Source organism: Lepus europaeus, chromosome 12 (genome assembly GCF_033115175.1).
Source record: "Lepus europaeus isolate LE1 chromosome 12, mLepTim1.pri, whole genome shotgun sequence".
Lineage (NCBI taxonomy): Eukaryota > Metazoa > Chordata > Mammalia > Lagomorpha > Leporidae > Lepus > Lepus europaeus.
In genome coordinates, this window is record NC_084838.1 from 6,724,523 (window position 1) to 6,738,036 (window position 13,514).

The 13,514-nt window shown below is 60.4% G+C and overlaps 1 protein-coding gene across 1 annotated transcript in view; it reads left to right on the plus strand.

The window, feature by feature from the left end:
- The first annotated feature begins 9,074 nt into the window (after positions 1-9,074).
- NIBAN2 (niban apoptosis regulator 2) overlaps positions 9,075-13,514 on the plus strand; it is a 47,488-nt gene continuing 43,048 nt past the window's right edge. The window contains exon 1 of the mRNA XM_062207505.1: positions 9,075-9,209. Within this exon, the coding sequence (XP_062063489.1) occupies positions 9,155-9,209 (55 nt within the window). The 5' untranslated portion in view covers positions 9,075-9,154. The remainder of the gene's footprint in view (positions 9,210-13,514) is intronic.

Below are 13,514 nucleotides of genomic sequence, written 5' to 3' on the forward strand. Positions count from 1 at the left end.
CCTGAGTGGTATACAAACGTGATCTGCATTCTTGAAACCTTTCTCTGAATATGAAATGATTTCCAAATAAATCGTTTGAAAAACCACTCCACTTTCATACATGTGGTTTGTCGGCAAATTGGTGCAAACACCTTGGAAAACTATTCAGCATTATGGGCTAAAGCCGAACACTTGCCTGGGCCATGACCGGCCGTGCCACCTCTGTATGTATCCCCGGGAGGAACGCGGTTTATTCCTCGTATCCACAGACTGGGAACAGCACATGTGCTCCTCGGCCGGGACAATGCACACATGGCAGCCCCCTGAGTCAACGTCCAAATGCACACGTCACAGGCGAGTCCCGGGGACCTCACGCTGAGTGCACAAAGGGGGCCTACTCCATGACGGCTGTGTTTATTTAAAGTTTGCTTTTAAAAAAGGATTTATTTATTTATTTGAAAGGCAGAGTTACAGAGAGAGAGAGAGAGGTCTTCCATGTGCTGGTTCACTCCCCAAATGGCCACAGCAGCTGGAGCTGGGCCACTCTGAAGTATCTTCCAGGGCTCCCATGTGGGTGCAAGGGCCCAAGGATTTGGGCCATCTTCTACTGCTTTCCCAGACCATAGCAGAGAGCTGGGACTTGAACCGGCACCCATATGGGACGCTGGCAGTGCAGACAGCAGCTTTACCTACTCCGCTAAAGTGTTGGCCCCTATTTGAAGTTATAAAAACAGCCCTAGGGGCTATCAGAGTGCCTGGGGTTGAGTCCTACCTCTGTTTCTTTCCATGCAGCTTTCTGGTAGGCAGCAGGTGATGGCCCAAGTACTTGAGTCCCTGCCACCACATGGGAGACCCAGATGGAGTTCTAGGCTCCTGGCTTGGGCCTGATCCAGTCCTGGCTATTGCAGGCATCTTGGGAGAGTGGGCCAGTGGATAGAAGACTTCTCTCTCACACCCTAACTCTGCCTTTCAAATACATACATACATAAATAAATAAAAAATAAGAAAAGCAGGCCACACTGATGGGTGGTGGCAGGGAGCAGAAGACAGGTTCCCTTTGGAGGAAGAGGGGTTGTGATGGTTTTCTGGGGCTGGGGACACTGTGGACCAGGCTCCAGGTGGATGTCAGGTGGGTGGTTATGGTCACAGAAAGCATCAAGTTCTGTGCTGGGGATTTGTACGGTGCACGGCATATAACCTCTACGTAACACGTTGAAAACCTCACTGACATGTCTGTGTGGAAACAGGCAGACCCCAGGCTGCGGCCGGAGGCCACGGCCGTGGTTCCGGGAGGGCGCCCCACCCCGAGAGCGGACAGAGGCTGTGCACACAGAATTCTCCAAACGAGGAAAGAGGCGGCTCGGGAGTGAGCCCACACTGCACAGGGGGGTGGGGTGGTGCAGGTATCTGAGATGGGGGTGGGGGTCTGAGGGAGAAGCCAGGCCCCTGGACCCCTGCCCTGTCCCCCATTTCACCCTGCAGGAGTCCAGATTCAGTTCACAGCTGCATCCCAGCCACCACCAGGGGGCGATGTGTTCCTTTGTGACCAATAAGGCAGCCTGCATCTGAGGGGCAGGTGGGGGACTGTTCCCCAGGGAGCCCAGAGAACAGCTCCTCTGGGGTCCCCACCGGCCAGCAGGTCACTGTGCTTCTCACAGAGCACTCTTACAGGAGGCGACAGGCTGAAAACGAGCCCCCAGCATCTGAGCCTTGCCACTGTCGCCCATCCCAGCCACGTCTTAGGCTCGGGATGGGACCAGGATCCTACAGTGGGCCAAGTGCACCTCGCCTGCCTCCACTCGCCCCCTCCCGCCCCAGGGAAGAGACAAGACTGCTGGAGAAGGCGCTATACCATTCCTGGTCATCTGACACTCCTTTCGTCCTGGGTGGGCTGCCTGCCCTCAGGGGTCACTTCCTCCCGGGCCTTTCCTGGACCCAGGCCTGGCCTGATGGCGACCCAGGCCAGGCCTGATGGCGGCTGGCAGCCTCCTCCTCTCCCAGGATGCCCTCGGGCTGCCTGCCACACCCTCCCAGTTTGGGGCTCCCAGGGCCCTTGTCTCAGCCCTCCATCTCGGCACCTGCCCTCCTGATGTCATCGGAACTGGCGTCTAGTGCAGACCTGCCTGCTCCTCCACACCAGGCTCTGATCATGTGAGAGCTGCCCTGGGCCCGTGCTGACACTTCCTAGCCTCTGCACAGGCACCAGGATGTGTGTGTGTGTGTGTGTGGAGGGGGTGGATTCGTGGCTCCATTTCACAAAACCTGAGGGCCCACCCAAGGTGTTTGAGGAACCCTGAGGGCCACCAGATCCCCTGGGTGGGCGGAGGGGAACCCTCACATCTCTGGAACTCTTCAAAGTTACGGGAAGATATCTGATAGGGAGGTGGGGGGTGATTTGAAGGTAAAAGGCGTTATCTTAAAGTTCCCAGAACAGGAAATACCGGGTGAAACCAGGCTCCAGACGGCTTGTCCTTGGGCCTCTGCACTCTCCCTGCTGGGGCTCAGACTCCTGGCTTCTGCTTGGTCTTGCCAGCGACTGGGGGAGCAGTGAAGATTCCGCATGTCCACTCCCCCGTGTGTCCAGCGGGCTGTCTTTTGTCCTGCCAGTGGGGCATCGAGCTTTGGCGCGAGGTAGACCTAGGTCGGAACCTCACCACTCCGGCCTTTCCTTTCCCCATGTGTGAAATGAAGCCCGCAGGGAACTGTCCAGAGGCCTGGCCCTCGGGTGAGTGGGAGGGAGGAGCCACGCTGTTCCATCCTCATCACCGCGTTGACGAGGTTATGGTCAGTGCGATCCCTGGCCAGCGTCACTGGGCACAGAAGGGTCTCGGCCCTGGATTTGGGGAGTGGGGTGGGGGGGTTTGTCCCTGGGCAGGATCAGCCCCCTCTCTGCGGCCCCCACTCCCACTCCTCACTCAAGGCTCCCTGCTGCACAGGTGTGTCTGCCAGGGCAGGTGTCAGGGGCTTGACCCAGCTCATGCTGCATTGCCAACCCAGCTGGAGCCTGGCGTGAGACCGTGGTCCCTGTCCATCGTCACTGGCTTTCCTAATACTCATGGCGACACCGTCCAGGTCAGGGCAGCCCAGTCCTTGCTGGCTGCCTGCTGCTGTGTCCCTGGCAAGTCCGTCACACACGGTGAAGCCCAGATCTGGGCTCGCCCTGCCCCCATCTTCCTCTCTGGCCTTCTCTCTGCTCCTCCCCCATGCAACGGCTTCTGCCCACCAGCCCATGTCCTCCAGGAGGGCAGGGAGCGAAGCTTGGGCCCTCTGGCCAGAACATAGTTTTTTTTTTGTTTTTGTTTTTGTTTTTTTTTTAATTTTTGACAGGCAGAGTGGCCAGTGAGAGAGAGAGACAGAGAGAAAGGTCTTCCTTTGCCGTTGGTTCACCCTCCAATGGCCGCCGCGGTTGGCGCGCTGCGACCGGCGCACCGCGCTGATCCGATGGCAGGAGCCAGGTGCTTCTCCTGGTATCCCATGGGGTGCAGGGCCCAACCACTTGAGCCATCCTCCACTGCACTCCCTGGCCACAGCAGAGAGCTGGCCTGGAAGAGGGGCAACCGGGACAGGATCGGTGCCCCGACCGGGACTAGAACCCGGTGTGCCGTCGCCGCAAGGCGGAGGATTAGCCTAGTGAGCCGCGGCGCCGGCCTCAGAACGTAGTTTTGGGCTCCAGGAATAGCCCTATGCGCTTGAGAAGGCCTGAGGCCGGGCATCCGAAAGACCTCAGGGAGACAGGAGGAAGAGGGCCGGGCTGGGCGGAGGTGGCTCTGCCCCAGGAGCTGGGCTCAGCCTCACCACAAACTTTAGTCACGGGAGGGCTGGGCAGGTCCTGGAAGGCTCTGAGTCACCAGCTGGTGAGGGGCAGCTGCGGCCCAGCAGGAAGCCAAATCTGACAGGGAAGAGGTGGGCGGGGCCCCTGGGGCCTGAAACCCCGGGAGCTGGCCCTGGAGGAAGTGGGCCTCACTGTCCAGCCCTGGCTCTCCAGGCTAGGGGCCAGGACCCAGGCCCGGCGCGGCTCCCTGCTCTGGGGGGCCTCGGCCTCTGCAGGGCTTGTGGGATCCGCTGACCCTAACCTTGCAGCAAAAGCCTCAACTGGAAGTCCAGACTCTCTCTGGTCCTTTCAAGTAAAATGGAAATGAATACATAAAAATGCAAATTCAACAAGGGGCCTGCGTTTGGCCTAGCAGTTAAGACAGCCATGGAGGGGTCGGCACTGGGATGAAGCGGGTTAATGCCCTGGCCTGAGGTGCCCGCCTCCCTCCCATATGGGCGCTGGTTCTAGTCCCAGCTGCTCCTCTTCTGATCCGGCTCTCTGCTATGGCCTGGGAAAGCAGTGGAAGATGGCCCAAGTGCTTGGGCCCCTGCACCCACGTGGGAGACACGGAAGAAGCTCCTGGCTCCTGGCTTTGGATCGACGCAGCTCTGGCCATTGCAGCCAACTGGGGAGTGAACCATTGAATGGAAGACTTCTCTCTCTCTCTCTGCCTCTCCCCTCTCTGTGTAACTCTTTCAAATAAATAAATAAATCTTAAAAAATAAAAGTTAAGATTCCTGTTACCTTCAAACAAACAAACAAAAAAGACACCCGTGGAGAAGTCTGCGTCCCATCTTCAGTCTCTGGGTTTGTCCCGGCTCCGCTCCTGACTCCAGCTTCCTGCTGACGCACACCTGGGAGGCAGCAGGGATGGCTCAAGGACTGGGTTCCTGCCACTCGGGGTCTCCGGACCTAGACGACTGAGCTCCTGGTTCCCGACTTCAGCCCCCGCTGGGGGCGGATACAAGGCATTTGGGGAGTGAGGCAACTAACGGGAGCTCTGTCCTTCTCTCTCTCTCAGAATAAAAACGTGCATTTAAAAAAGGCTCAGCCTAGCAATCTCCCTTCTAAAGCTGTACCCTCGTTGGCGCTGGCCTGGTGCAGATGGTGAGGCTTTGGGTCCCGGCCGCTCTGCTCCCCATCTAGCATCCTGCGAATGCACCTGGCAAGGAAGCGGAAGGCGGCCCGAGTGCCTGGGTCTGTGCCACCCCTGTGGAAGACTAGGACGGAGTTTCTTGCTCCTGGCGTCGGCCTGACCCCAGACGCGGCTGCTGCAGCCATCTGGGGAGTCAACCAGTAGAGGGACTTCTCATCTCTCTCCTTCTCACTGTCGCTTTCCCTTTTTAAATAAATCTTAATAAAGTCATTTGAAGCATGCTGATTGGAGGCAGGGTGTGGCTGAGGTGGACTGCTACGGTGGCCAGACAGGGAAGGCACTCTGGTGTGGGTAACTTTAGCTGACACCCGAGGATGTTGGGCATGGGGGTGTAAGACAGAGCAGAAGGATTAGGATTTTGTACGCCCCTAGACTGGATGGAGCGTGGCTGGCTCGGGGATGTGAAAGTCCAGTCTGCACAGAGGGAGGTGAAGGGAAGAGGGGGCAGAGGCTGGCGGGAGCCCCAAATGCCATGTTTAGGGGTCTGACTGTGTCTGAAAGACAGTGGGAGCCACAGAAGGTTAGAGGCAGGGGGAGGACATGGTGCCGTCTCTGGTTTGGAATAATCCATGTGGCAGGGAGGCCAGGAAGGGGCCTGACAGTTACCCAGGATGGGCGTCATGGGGCTCCAGCAGAGGGGCTGGGAGGAGGCGATGGCTCGGCCACTGGAGGAGCAAGGAGAGAGCTGAGGAGGCAGAGGCCAAGAGACAGATGGGACAGGCTGGGCACTGTGCTTCCTCCCGGCCCAACAGTTAATACAGAGGGGAGGTCTGGGCCTGGTGCCAGGGTCCCTTCCGTGCAAGGGGCCATGCCAACAGGGTAAACAGAGGTGGACATGCGATACCCCTTAGAAACAAAATCCTGATTCATTCACACTCCTGCTGTTTACTGGCCCTGTTTGTTTTTTCTCCTCCTGGTCTATTTCAGGTCCGACAGGTTTGTGGGGGAGCGCAGAGCTGAGGCTCCCAGCCAGCTGGGAGGGAGACAACCGCACTGCACCTCCTCCTTCCTACCGGGCCAGGAAGGGATCTTGGCCTAGGCCCTGCTGAACGTTCAGGGGCAAATCCCTTCCCGTCTCTGGGCCTTGGTCCAAGGTCTGGCTGCAGCCCTCGGCGCGCGCCCTGCCTTTCCCAGGCAGCTACTCTTCTTCACCTTTGAGTCCCTGGTTCCAGATGTGCCGAGGGTGGAGGCCGCTGGGCAGAAGCCAGTTCCTGACCAAGGACTGATGACTCAGGGGCTGTAGGTGGCATCCCTGTTCAGGAGGGGCAGGCCCGGCAGGTGAGCCTGGAGAACCGATAGGGCCCCGCCTCCCCTTCCTCCCCAACCCTGCTGTGGGCCTGAGAGCCTGGTGGGTGGGGACCCCAGAGAAGCAGCAGAGACGCCCTCCGAATCCTCCGCCTTGCCCAGCTGGTGATTCTTGCTGTAGAAAGAATTCCTACAAATTAATAAGAAAAAAAAAAAAAGACATTCCAATAAGCAAGCAGGCAGAGGGTGTGAATTAAAAGAAAACCACAAACGACCCATAAATATGTGAAAAGCACGCATCACAACGGCCTGGGCTCCCCACGTCCTCGACCCAGAAACCCTCCCCAGTCTGCCTGGAACCCTTCGTGGCACTGATGGCTGTGCTCGGTTTTCTTTGCTAAAAATAAGACAAGCAAAAAACCTTTCACTCCCCTCCCACCCGAAGACCGTAGCTGGCCTGATTTATTAGCACGTAGTAGAGAGCTGCGAACTTTTAAATAACTTTACAGTCTTCCCAGAAAAAAGTCGTAAACGTCAGTCCTGGACACGCAATTTACCAACCCACCAGGAAGTCAGGCCCGGCCCTGTGGCCTGGGGCCGCACCGACTCATCTCCCTCGCCTGACACGCCCTATCCTGCGCATCCAATGCAATGTATATTATTTAAATTTTTATTTATTTGGAAGGCAAAGAGATAGGGAAGGGAAAGAGACAGACAGATAGATGGACAGTGGGATCTTCCAAACACTGGTTCACGCCCCAAATGCCTGCAACAGCCAGGGCTGAATCAGGCCAGAGCCAAGAGCCTGGGACTCCATTCAGGTCTCTCTCTTGTGGGTGACAGGGACCCAAGCCCTTGAGCCATCACTTGCCGCCTTTCAGGGTGAGCATTAGCAAGAAGGCAGAGCTAGAAGCAGAGTTAGGACTTGAACCCAGGCTCTCCGATACGGGATGTGCGCATTCCAGCTGATGGATTCACTGCTGTACCAGCCTGTCCTGGAATAGCATTCTAAAAATCCTTGCAGCAATTTAGTCAAGTGTGACATAGACATGGCCGGGGCCAGCACTGTGGCGTGGTGGGTAAAGCCGCCGCCTGCAGCACCAGAATCCCACATGGGTGCAGTTTGAGTCCCAGCTGCTCCACTTCCGATCCCACTCTCTGCTATGGCCTGGGAAAGCAGTAGAAGACGGTCCAAGTCCTTGGGCCCCTGCACCTGCGTGGGAGACGCGGAAGAAACTCCCAGCTCTGGATCAGTGCAGCTCTGGCTGTTGTACCCTCTGGGGAGCGAACCAGGGGATGGAAGACCTCTCTCTCTCTCTCTCTCTCTCTCTCTCCCCACCTCTGCCCAGTCTGGGTGCCCTGTGAAAGCTTCCTGTCCTTCAAAGCCAGTGCTGTGCCCGCTGTGCCCACACCCAGGAATGCTGCTCTCCAGGATCTGCTGTCAGAGGCTGTGTCTCCACTCCTGCCTCAAGGTCCCCTATACTCCTGGGGCAGGGACTGCGACACAGAGTGGAGGGACAGGTTCATTTATCGAGAGGACCACCCTGTGCCGGCGATCTCATCCAATCCTCCCAGCAAAGCCTGCTGCCCTCGCCTGACAGAGGAGGACACTGAGTTCACAGAGGCACGGCCACTTGTCCAGGGCCCTCGAGGGTAGGCAGCATGGACTTCCCGGTCCGTTCACCCCTGGTGTCTTGTGGCTCCTAGACAGCTGTCAATCATGTGGGTGTGGGACGAGTGGTAAGGGAATGAGTGCCTGCATCAGTAACCGGTGCCAGAGCTCCCTCCCCTGGTGCTGGCAGGCCCAAAGCACAGGTGGTCCGTGCTGGCCAGTGCCATGATCACCACTTTCTGCCTCAGGTCACGGTGAGAGCCAAGGACCGTCCCAGAGCGGGGTGGCGTGCGCAGAGAAGTGGTGAGGTCCCACTCACCCCGAGTAACCAAGGGGCTGCTGTTGGGGTGCGGGAGAGGAGATGTGGGCCTAGCACCCCTGCAAAACCTCTGCCACCCCAACTCACGGCCAGGGGTCTGGGCATGTCGGCTGACAACCTGCCTCCCGTGCCAGCCTGGAAAACACTTCTCTGTCCTGTGACCCAGCCGTGCCCAGCCCCACAGGCCAGGACCCAAAGTCCACGCCTGCTCCTCCCGGCTTCAGATCCAGAGGGTGTTTCCTAAACTGTAAAGTGCCACTACCTTCTCCATCTCTCATCTGCTCTGACTCCCTGAACTGCCCACGCGCCGGGCCTGCTTGGCAACTGGGGTCCTGCACCTTTGGACCCCAGCCCTCCTCATTCTCCCCCACACACACCCCGCCGCCCCGTTCTTCCTTCCCACCCCCCCACCCCCGTAACTATTGTGCAAGACAGGCCGGCACACCTGGGCAGGTAGGATCAAGGCCAAGGATTTCCTGAGCGCGGGCGGCGGCGGGTAGGCGGGGGCAGGGCGCAGGGCGCAGGGCGCGGAGAGAGCGGGAGGGGCCGGGCGCGGATTCCTGCGCGTCGGCCTGTCCCCCACGTCCTCCGAAGCGGGGAGTCTCTCGTCTGGTGCAGGGAGGGGTGACACCCAGGCTAGCTCTCCCCGGGGCACCCCCGGGTCTCTCGGATGCCCCCACCAGCTCCATCTCGTGCTGGGCCAGGCCCGGACGCGGGGCTCTGCGCCCGTCTCTCCCGACTCCCTCTCTGGGACCTTCCCTTTGTCTGCGACTCCCGGGCGGTCCCCGCGTCCCGGGCCCTGCGCCCCGCCCGCTGGCGGCCAGGAGGGGGCGGGGCCCGGGCCGGGGGCGGGGCCTGGCGGGGCGGGGCGGGGCGGGGCGCTGGGTCTCGGCCCGAGCCGGAGCGGAGGCCGCAGCCGGGGCGGCGGGAGCGGCGGGAGCGGGGTGGCCGGGCTCCATGGCGCCAGCGGTGTCCGCCTGAGAGCGCGCAGCGGCGAGCGGCCAGAGCGGGCCGCGGCTCTTCCTCGCCATGGGGGACGTGCTGTCCACGCACCTGGACGAAGCCCGGCGCCAGCACATCGCAGGTGAGCGACGCGGGGTTCGGCCGCGAGCCCCGGGCCACGCCCCCACCGCGGCCCGCCGAGCTCGCCGCCGGGGCGGGGGTCTCGAGCGAGGCCTGGGGCGGGACGGGAGCTGGTGGGGACCGGGTCGCGCGTCCGACCTTGTTCTCTCCGAATCCGAGCGCCACTTCCCGCCCGCGTCGGAGCCTCTCCTTCCCCCTCTTGCCCTCAGAACGCGGCCCCGGAGGACCCCCCAGCCCACTGCCCCGGGTCCAGCTGTGGCAGGGGTCGTCGCCTGGGCCCCCCCACTCCGGATGTCCGGCCCAGGCTCATTCCAAGCCCACCCTCTGTCCTCTTTGGAGTCCTCCTGCACAGCCAGCGCGTCCTGACCATCCCCCCAGCTGTCTCGGTCCCTAACTTGCCCTGGCCCAGTACACGTGGCTGAGGCTTCCAGGGGCTGGGCCTGTTAGGGAAGTCGAGGTGCACTGGAGGGGGTGGGGCCCCTGCCCTGGCCCACACACAGGAGGGTGCTCCTTCAGACAGTCCTGTTCTTGGGCTGTCACCACCCAGCCCAGGTTCTCAGAGGGGCAGCTGTCGCCAAGGCTCCTGGGCAGGGGTCCTGGGCTCCTTCCCTGTCCCACCGCCCTCACTGCCCCAGTGCCTTAGGGAGGCGAGGTGGGATCTCAGACTGCCTGGAAGCAGCTTGGCTGACCCCTCCCGACTGCCCCGTGGAGCCCCGGCATTTGTTTCCCAGATGTGTGATCTCGGACAAGTCTCTTAACGTGCCGGCGCCTTGGTTTTCTCTTCCCTGAAATGGGATCGGCGATGTCTTCCCTATGAGTGGGTCAGGGGACGACTTCAGTGAGCTCATTCCTGGCGCTTGCTCAGCACGGGGCCTGGCGCAGAAGGAGAACTGATCCATGGGGTGCTGGGCAGTGGGGGTTTGGGCACGGCCCGTGGAGACCGGAGGCAGTTCCTGTTGGTAGCACTTGCCTCTCCCTGTCCAGTGAGCCCCGGCCTGCGTGTCTGCCCTGACCGATTCCGTGTCTCTAGGGTATGTTCTCCACGCTCTCTTGAGATTAGGGACCCTTGAGAGCAGGGACCAGGTGTCCCTTCACCCCCTGCCCCCGGGTCCCAGGCCTGCTGGGCGCAGAGAAGGTGCTGGTGTGACCGCAGTCCTGGGCCTTTGCTTCCTCTTTGCTCCCGGCCTGGGGCTGGGCCCAGGGTTGGGGATCAGGCAGAAACGGGTCCGCCCCTGGGTAGCCTCCCACCAGTGGGGGGTTAAGTCCTGGAAAGCCTCCTTGGAGGACAAGGCCTGGTCTCTGGGAGGAGGAAGGGCCGGGGCGGAGTCTTCCTGTCCCCTCCCTGTCGGTGGCAAACTCCTAGGGCTCCATAACAGTCCCTCCATTCACAGCCTGCTGTCTGGGGCCCCTCACCCGCCTGGGTGGGGTGTGGCGGCCTGGGTGGGGTGTGGCGGCCTTCTGTGGGGTTTTTCCTCCCCACGCCCGCCTTCTGGGCTGAGAACTGCCAGCCCTGTCCCCGTGGCCGTCTCTCTGGGGCGGGGGGAGACCGCACAAGGTGGAGTGTGAACTGGTAGAGAGGGCTGGGCTTGTGGACCCGGGGCTGAGTGGGAGGGGGGTGCCCGCGGAACCTGCTGGCCTCTCCTGGGAGCACTTCAGTGCTATTAATAACCCTCTTGGGATGCCGCACATTCCAGGTGTAGGCTCACCTGAGGGGCTCCTGCCACGAAGGGGTGGGAGCACCCTCCCTGTCTCCAGGAAGTGAGCTTTGGAGATCTGGGTCGGAGGGGAATGGGGCGGGCCTGCCTCTGCCACCCCCAGCCACCCGTGCACCCTCTCGCCCCGCCCAGGGAGCACTGGGCGCCTTCAGAGACGACAATCAGAAGACCAGAGCCCTGCATACCTGGAGCCTGGTTCTCCACCTGGGAGACCCAGGCCACCCCGGTAGAAACGCCAGCCTTGGGAACCTCCCTTCCCACGGTGCCGGAGCTCCCAGGCCTGTTTGGGTTCTGCGGCTTGGCCCGCAGCTTTGTGCCCGCCGCGAGCAGGTGAGCAGGTGAATGCCAGCCTGCAAGTCCTGGCAGAGGTCAGGCGCGCTCCTGCCCACGGTGCTGTTTTGCTGCCACGGCACCTTTCATCCCCGGGTTTCAAAGCCCCTGGCAAGCAGGGGCTTGTTCCTGCACCAGCAGCCCCACGGAGCTGGTGGCCAGCTGATTACCTACCAGGTACCTGCGGGAGCCTTCGTGGAGGAAAGCACCGTGGCCCTGGGGGCCCAGAGGCCTGCATATCCTCAGACCGGCAAGGAGACAGGCAGGGGTGCGAACCAAAGCATGGGTGCCCTGGATGGCTCTGCGGGCCTGGGGGTCCCGAATTTCCCTATTGAACCCCTCCCCACCCACCCAGGTCCAGACACAGCCTGCTGGCAGGCTGACCTTGGGCCCTATCTTAACCTGGGTTTTCTTATCTGTGAAATGGGAATAATAATAGTGGCTCTCTGCTAGGCACTGTGGGGGAGGCTTTGATGAGTAAGGCGGGTAGGAAGCTCAGCACCTGGCCAGGGACTGCCTCACAGACAGGTGCTGTTGGTACCGGGACTGTCCTTGACCTTCTGGCGGGGGCTCGGAGTGGGCAAGGAGACCCACCCCTGTTTGGGGTCCGGAGGAGACCGCTGCTGCTGTGGTGTGGGCCCTGTTTCTCTGGGGGTGGTCTGGTCCCTGGGGCCAGGGAGCAGCCTTTTTTTTTTTTTTTTAAAGATTTGTTTATTTATTTGAGTTACATATAAAGAGGAAGAGACAGAGAGAGAAAGAGAGAGAGAGAGAGAGAGAGAGAGAGATCCTCCAACTGCTGGTTCACTCTCCAAATGGCTGCAACGGCCAGAGCTGGGCCAGGCCGAAGCCAGGAGTCGGAAACTTCAGCCACATTGGTGCAGGGATGCAGGCACATTAGCGGGGAGCTGGATCGGAAGCCAAGCCCGGTCTCAAACCTGGATGTCGGCGTGCAGATGGCGGCTTTACCGGCTACGCCACGGCGCCAGCCCCCGGAGTGCAGCCTTGAATCCTCCCGTGTTTCCTGAAGCCTTGGTCCCTGTGTTCCTCCCGTCTTGGCGATGGATGAGGGCTGCTGAGGGGGTCTGGAGGGTGGGTAGAGGTTGGACTCGGACAGCTGTCTGGGATCGGCCAGAGCACACCGTCCACCAGAGCACAGGCCCAGGAGGAGAAAGTAGAAGTGTCTGGGCCCCCAGGTGGGTTCTGAGCATTACCGGGTGAGCTGCACGTGGTCTGAGCCACAGAAACCAGGATGCAACAGGTGAGGGATGCGGGGTGCTGTGGCCGCGGCAGGAAGCTTGGCTCTGGCTGGGGATCCCCCTTCTGTCTCTAGGAAGCCTGGAGGGCCTCCATCCGTTGCTGGCCTCATTAACTGAGAGTGCTGGAAGGGAGTGGACCAGTCCCTGCCCTAAGGCGGGGCTCACCTTTTCCCCTGGCTTGTTGTTGTTGTTGTTTTAAAGAGCAGCTTTGTTGAGACATACCTCATCTACCGCAAAACCCACCCACTGCAAGGGTACACTTCAGTAGTTTTTGGGATATTTACAGTCTCATGCTGGTGCTACCACCCTTGGCAGTCACTCCTGTGTCCCCCAGGTCATCCCGTGTCCAGGCAGCTGCCACCACCTGTGCCTAATTGCGGGAGTGCTCTGACGACGAGCCCGCCACTCCCCGGAAGACATCACTTAGCTTTGGGGTGTCACCGTTTTCATGCACACCTCTCTCTGTGTCTACACTCCTATTGCTTTGTTTATTTATGATTTATTTATTTTATTTGGAAGGCAGAGAGAGAGAGAGAGAAAGAGAGAGGTCTTCCATCTGCTGGTTCACTCCCAAGATGGCCTGAACGGCCGGAGCTGCGCTGATCTGAAGCCAGGAGCCAGGAGCTTATTCTGGGTCTCCCACACAGGTGCAGGGACCCAAGGACTTGGGCCATCTTCTGTTGCTTTCCCAGGCCATAGCAGGGAGCTGAATTGGAAGTGGAGCAGCCGGGACTCGAACCAGCGCCCACGTGGGATGCCGGCACTGTAGGCGGTGGTTCACCTGCTGCACCACAGCGCCGGCCCCTCGCTTTGTTTATAATAAGAGGCCCTGTTCCACATTCTGTGGCTTGATGGTTTTGCTGGGCAGTTCTTCCAGGGCAGGCCTCAGTACCCCATTCCTTTGTGGAGTCCCTTCTGTGCCTGGGGCCGTGTGTTTACCCAGTCCCCTGTTAGTGGGTGGTTGCATTGTGCCCAGGGTTTTGCCAGCATTCTCCGTGCTGTGTG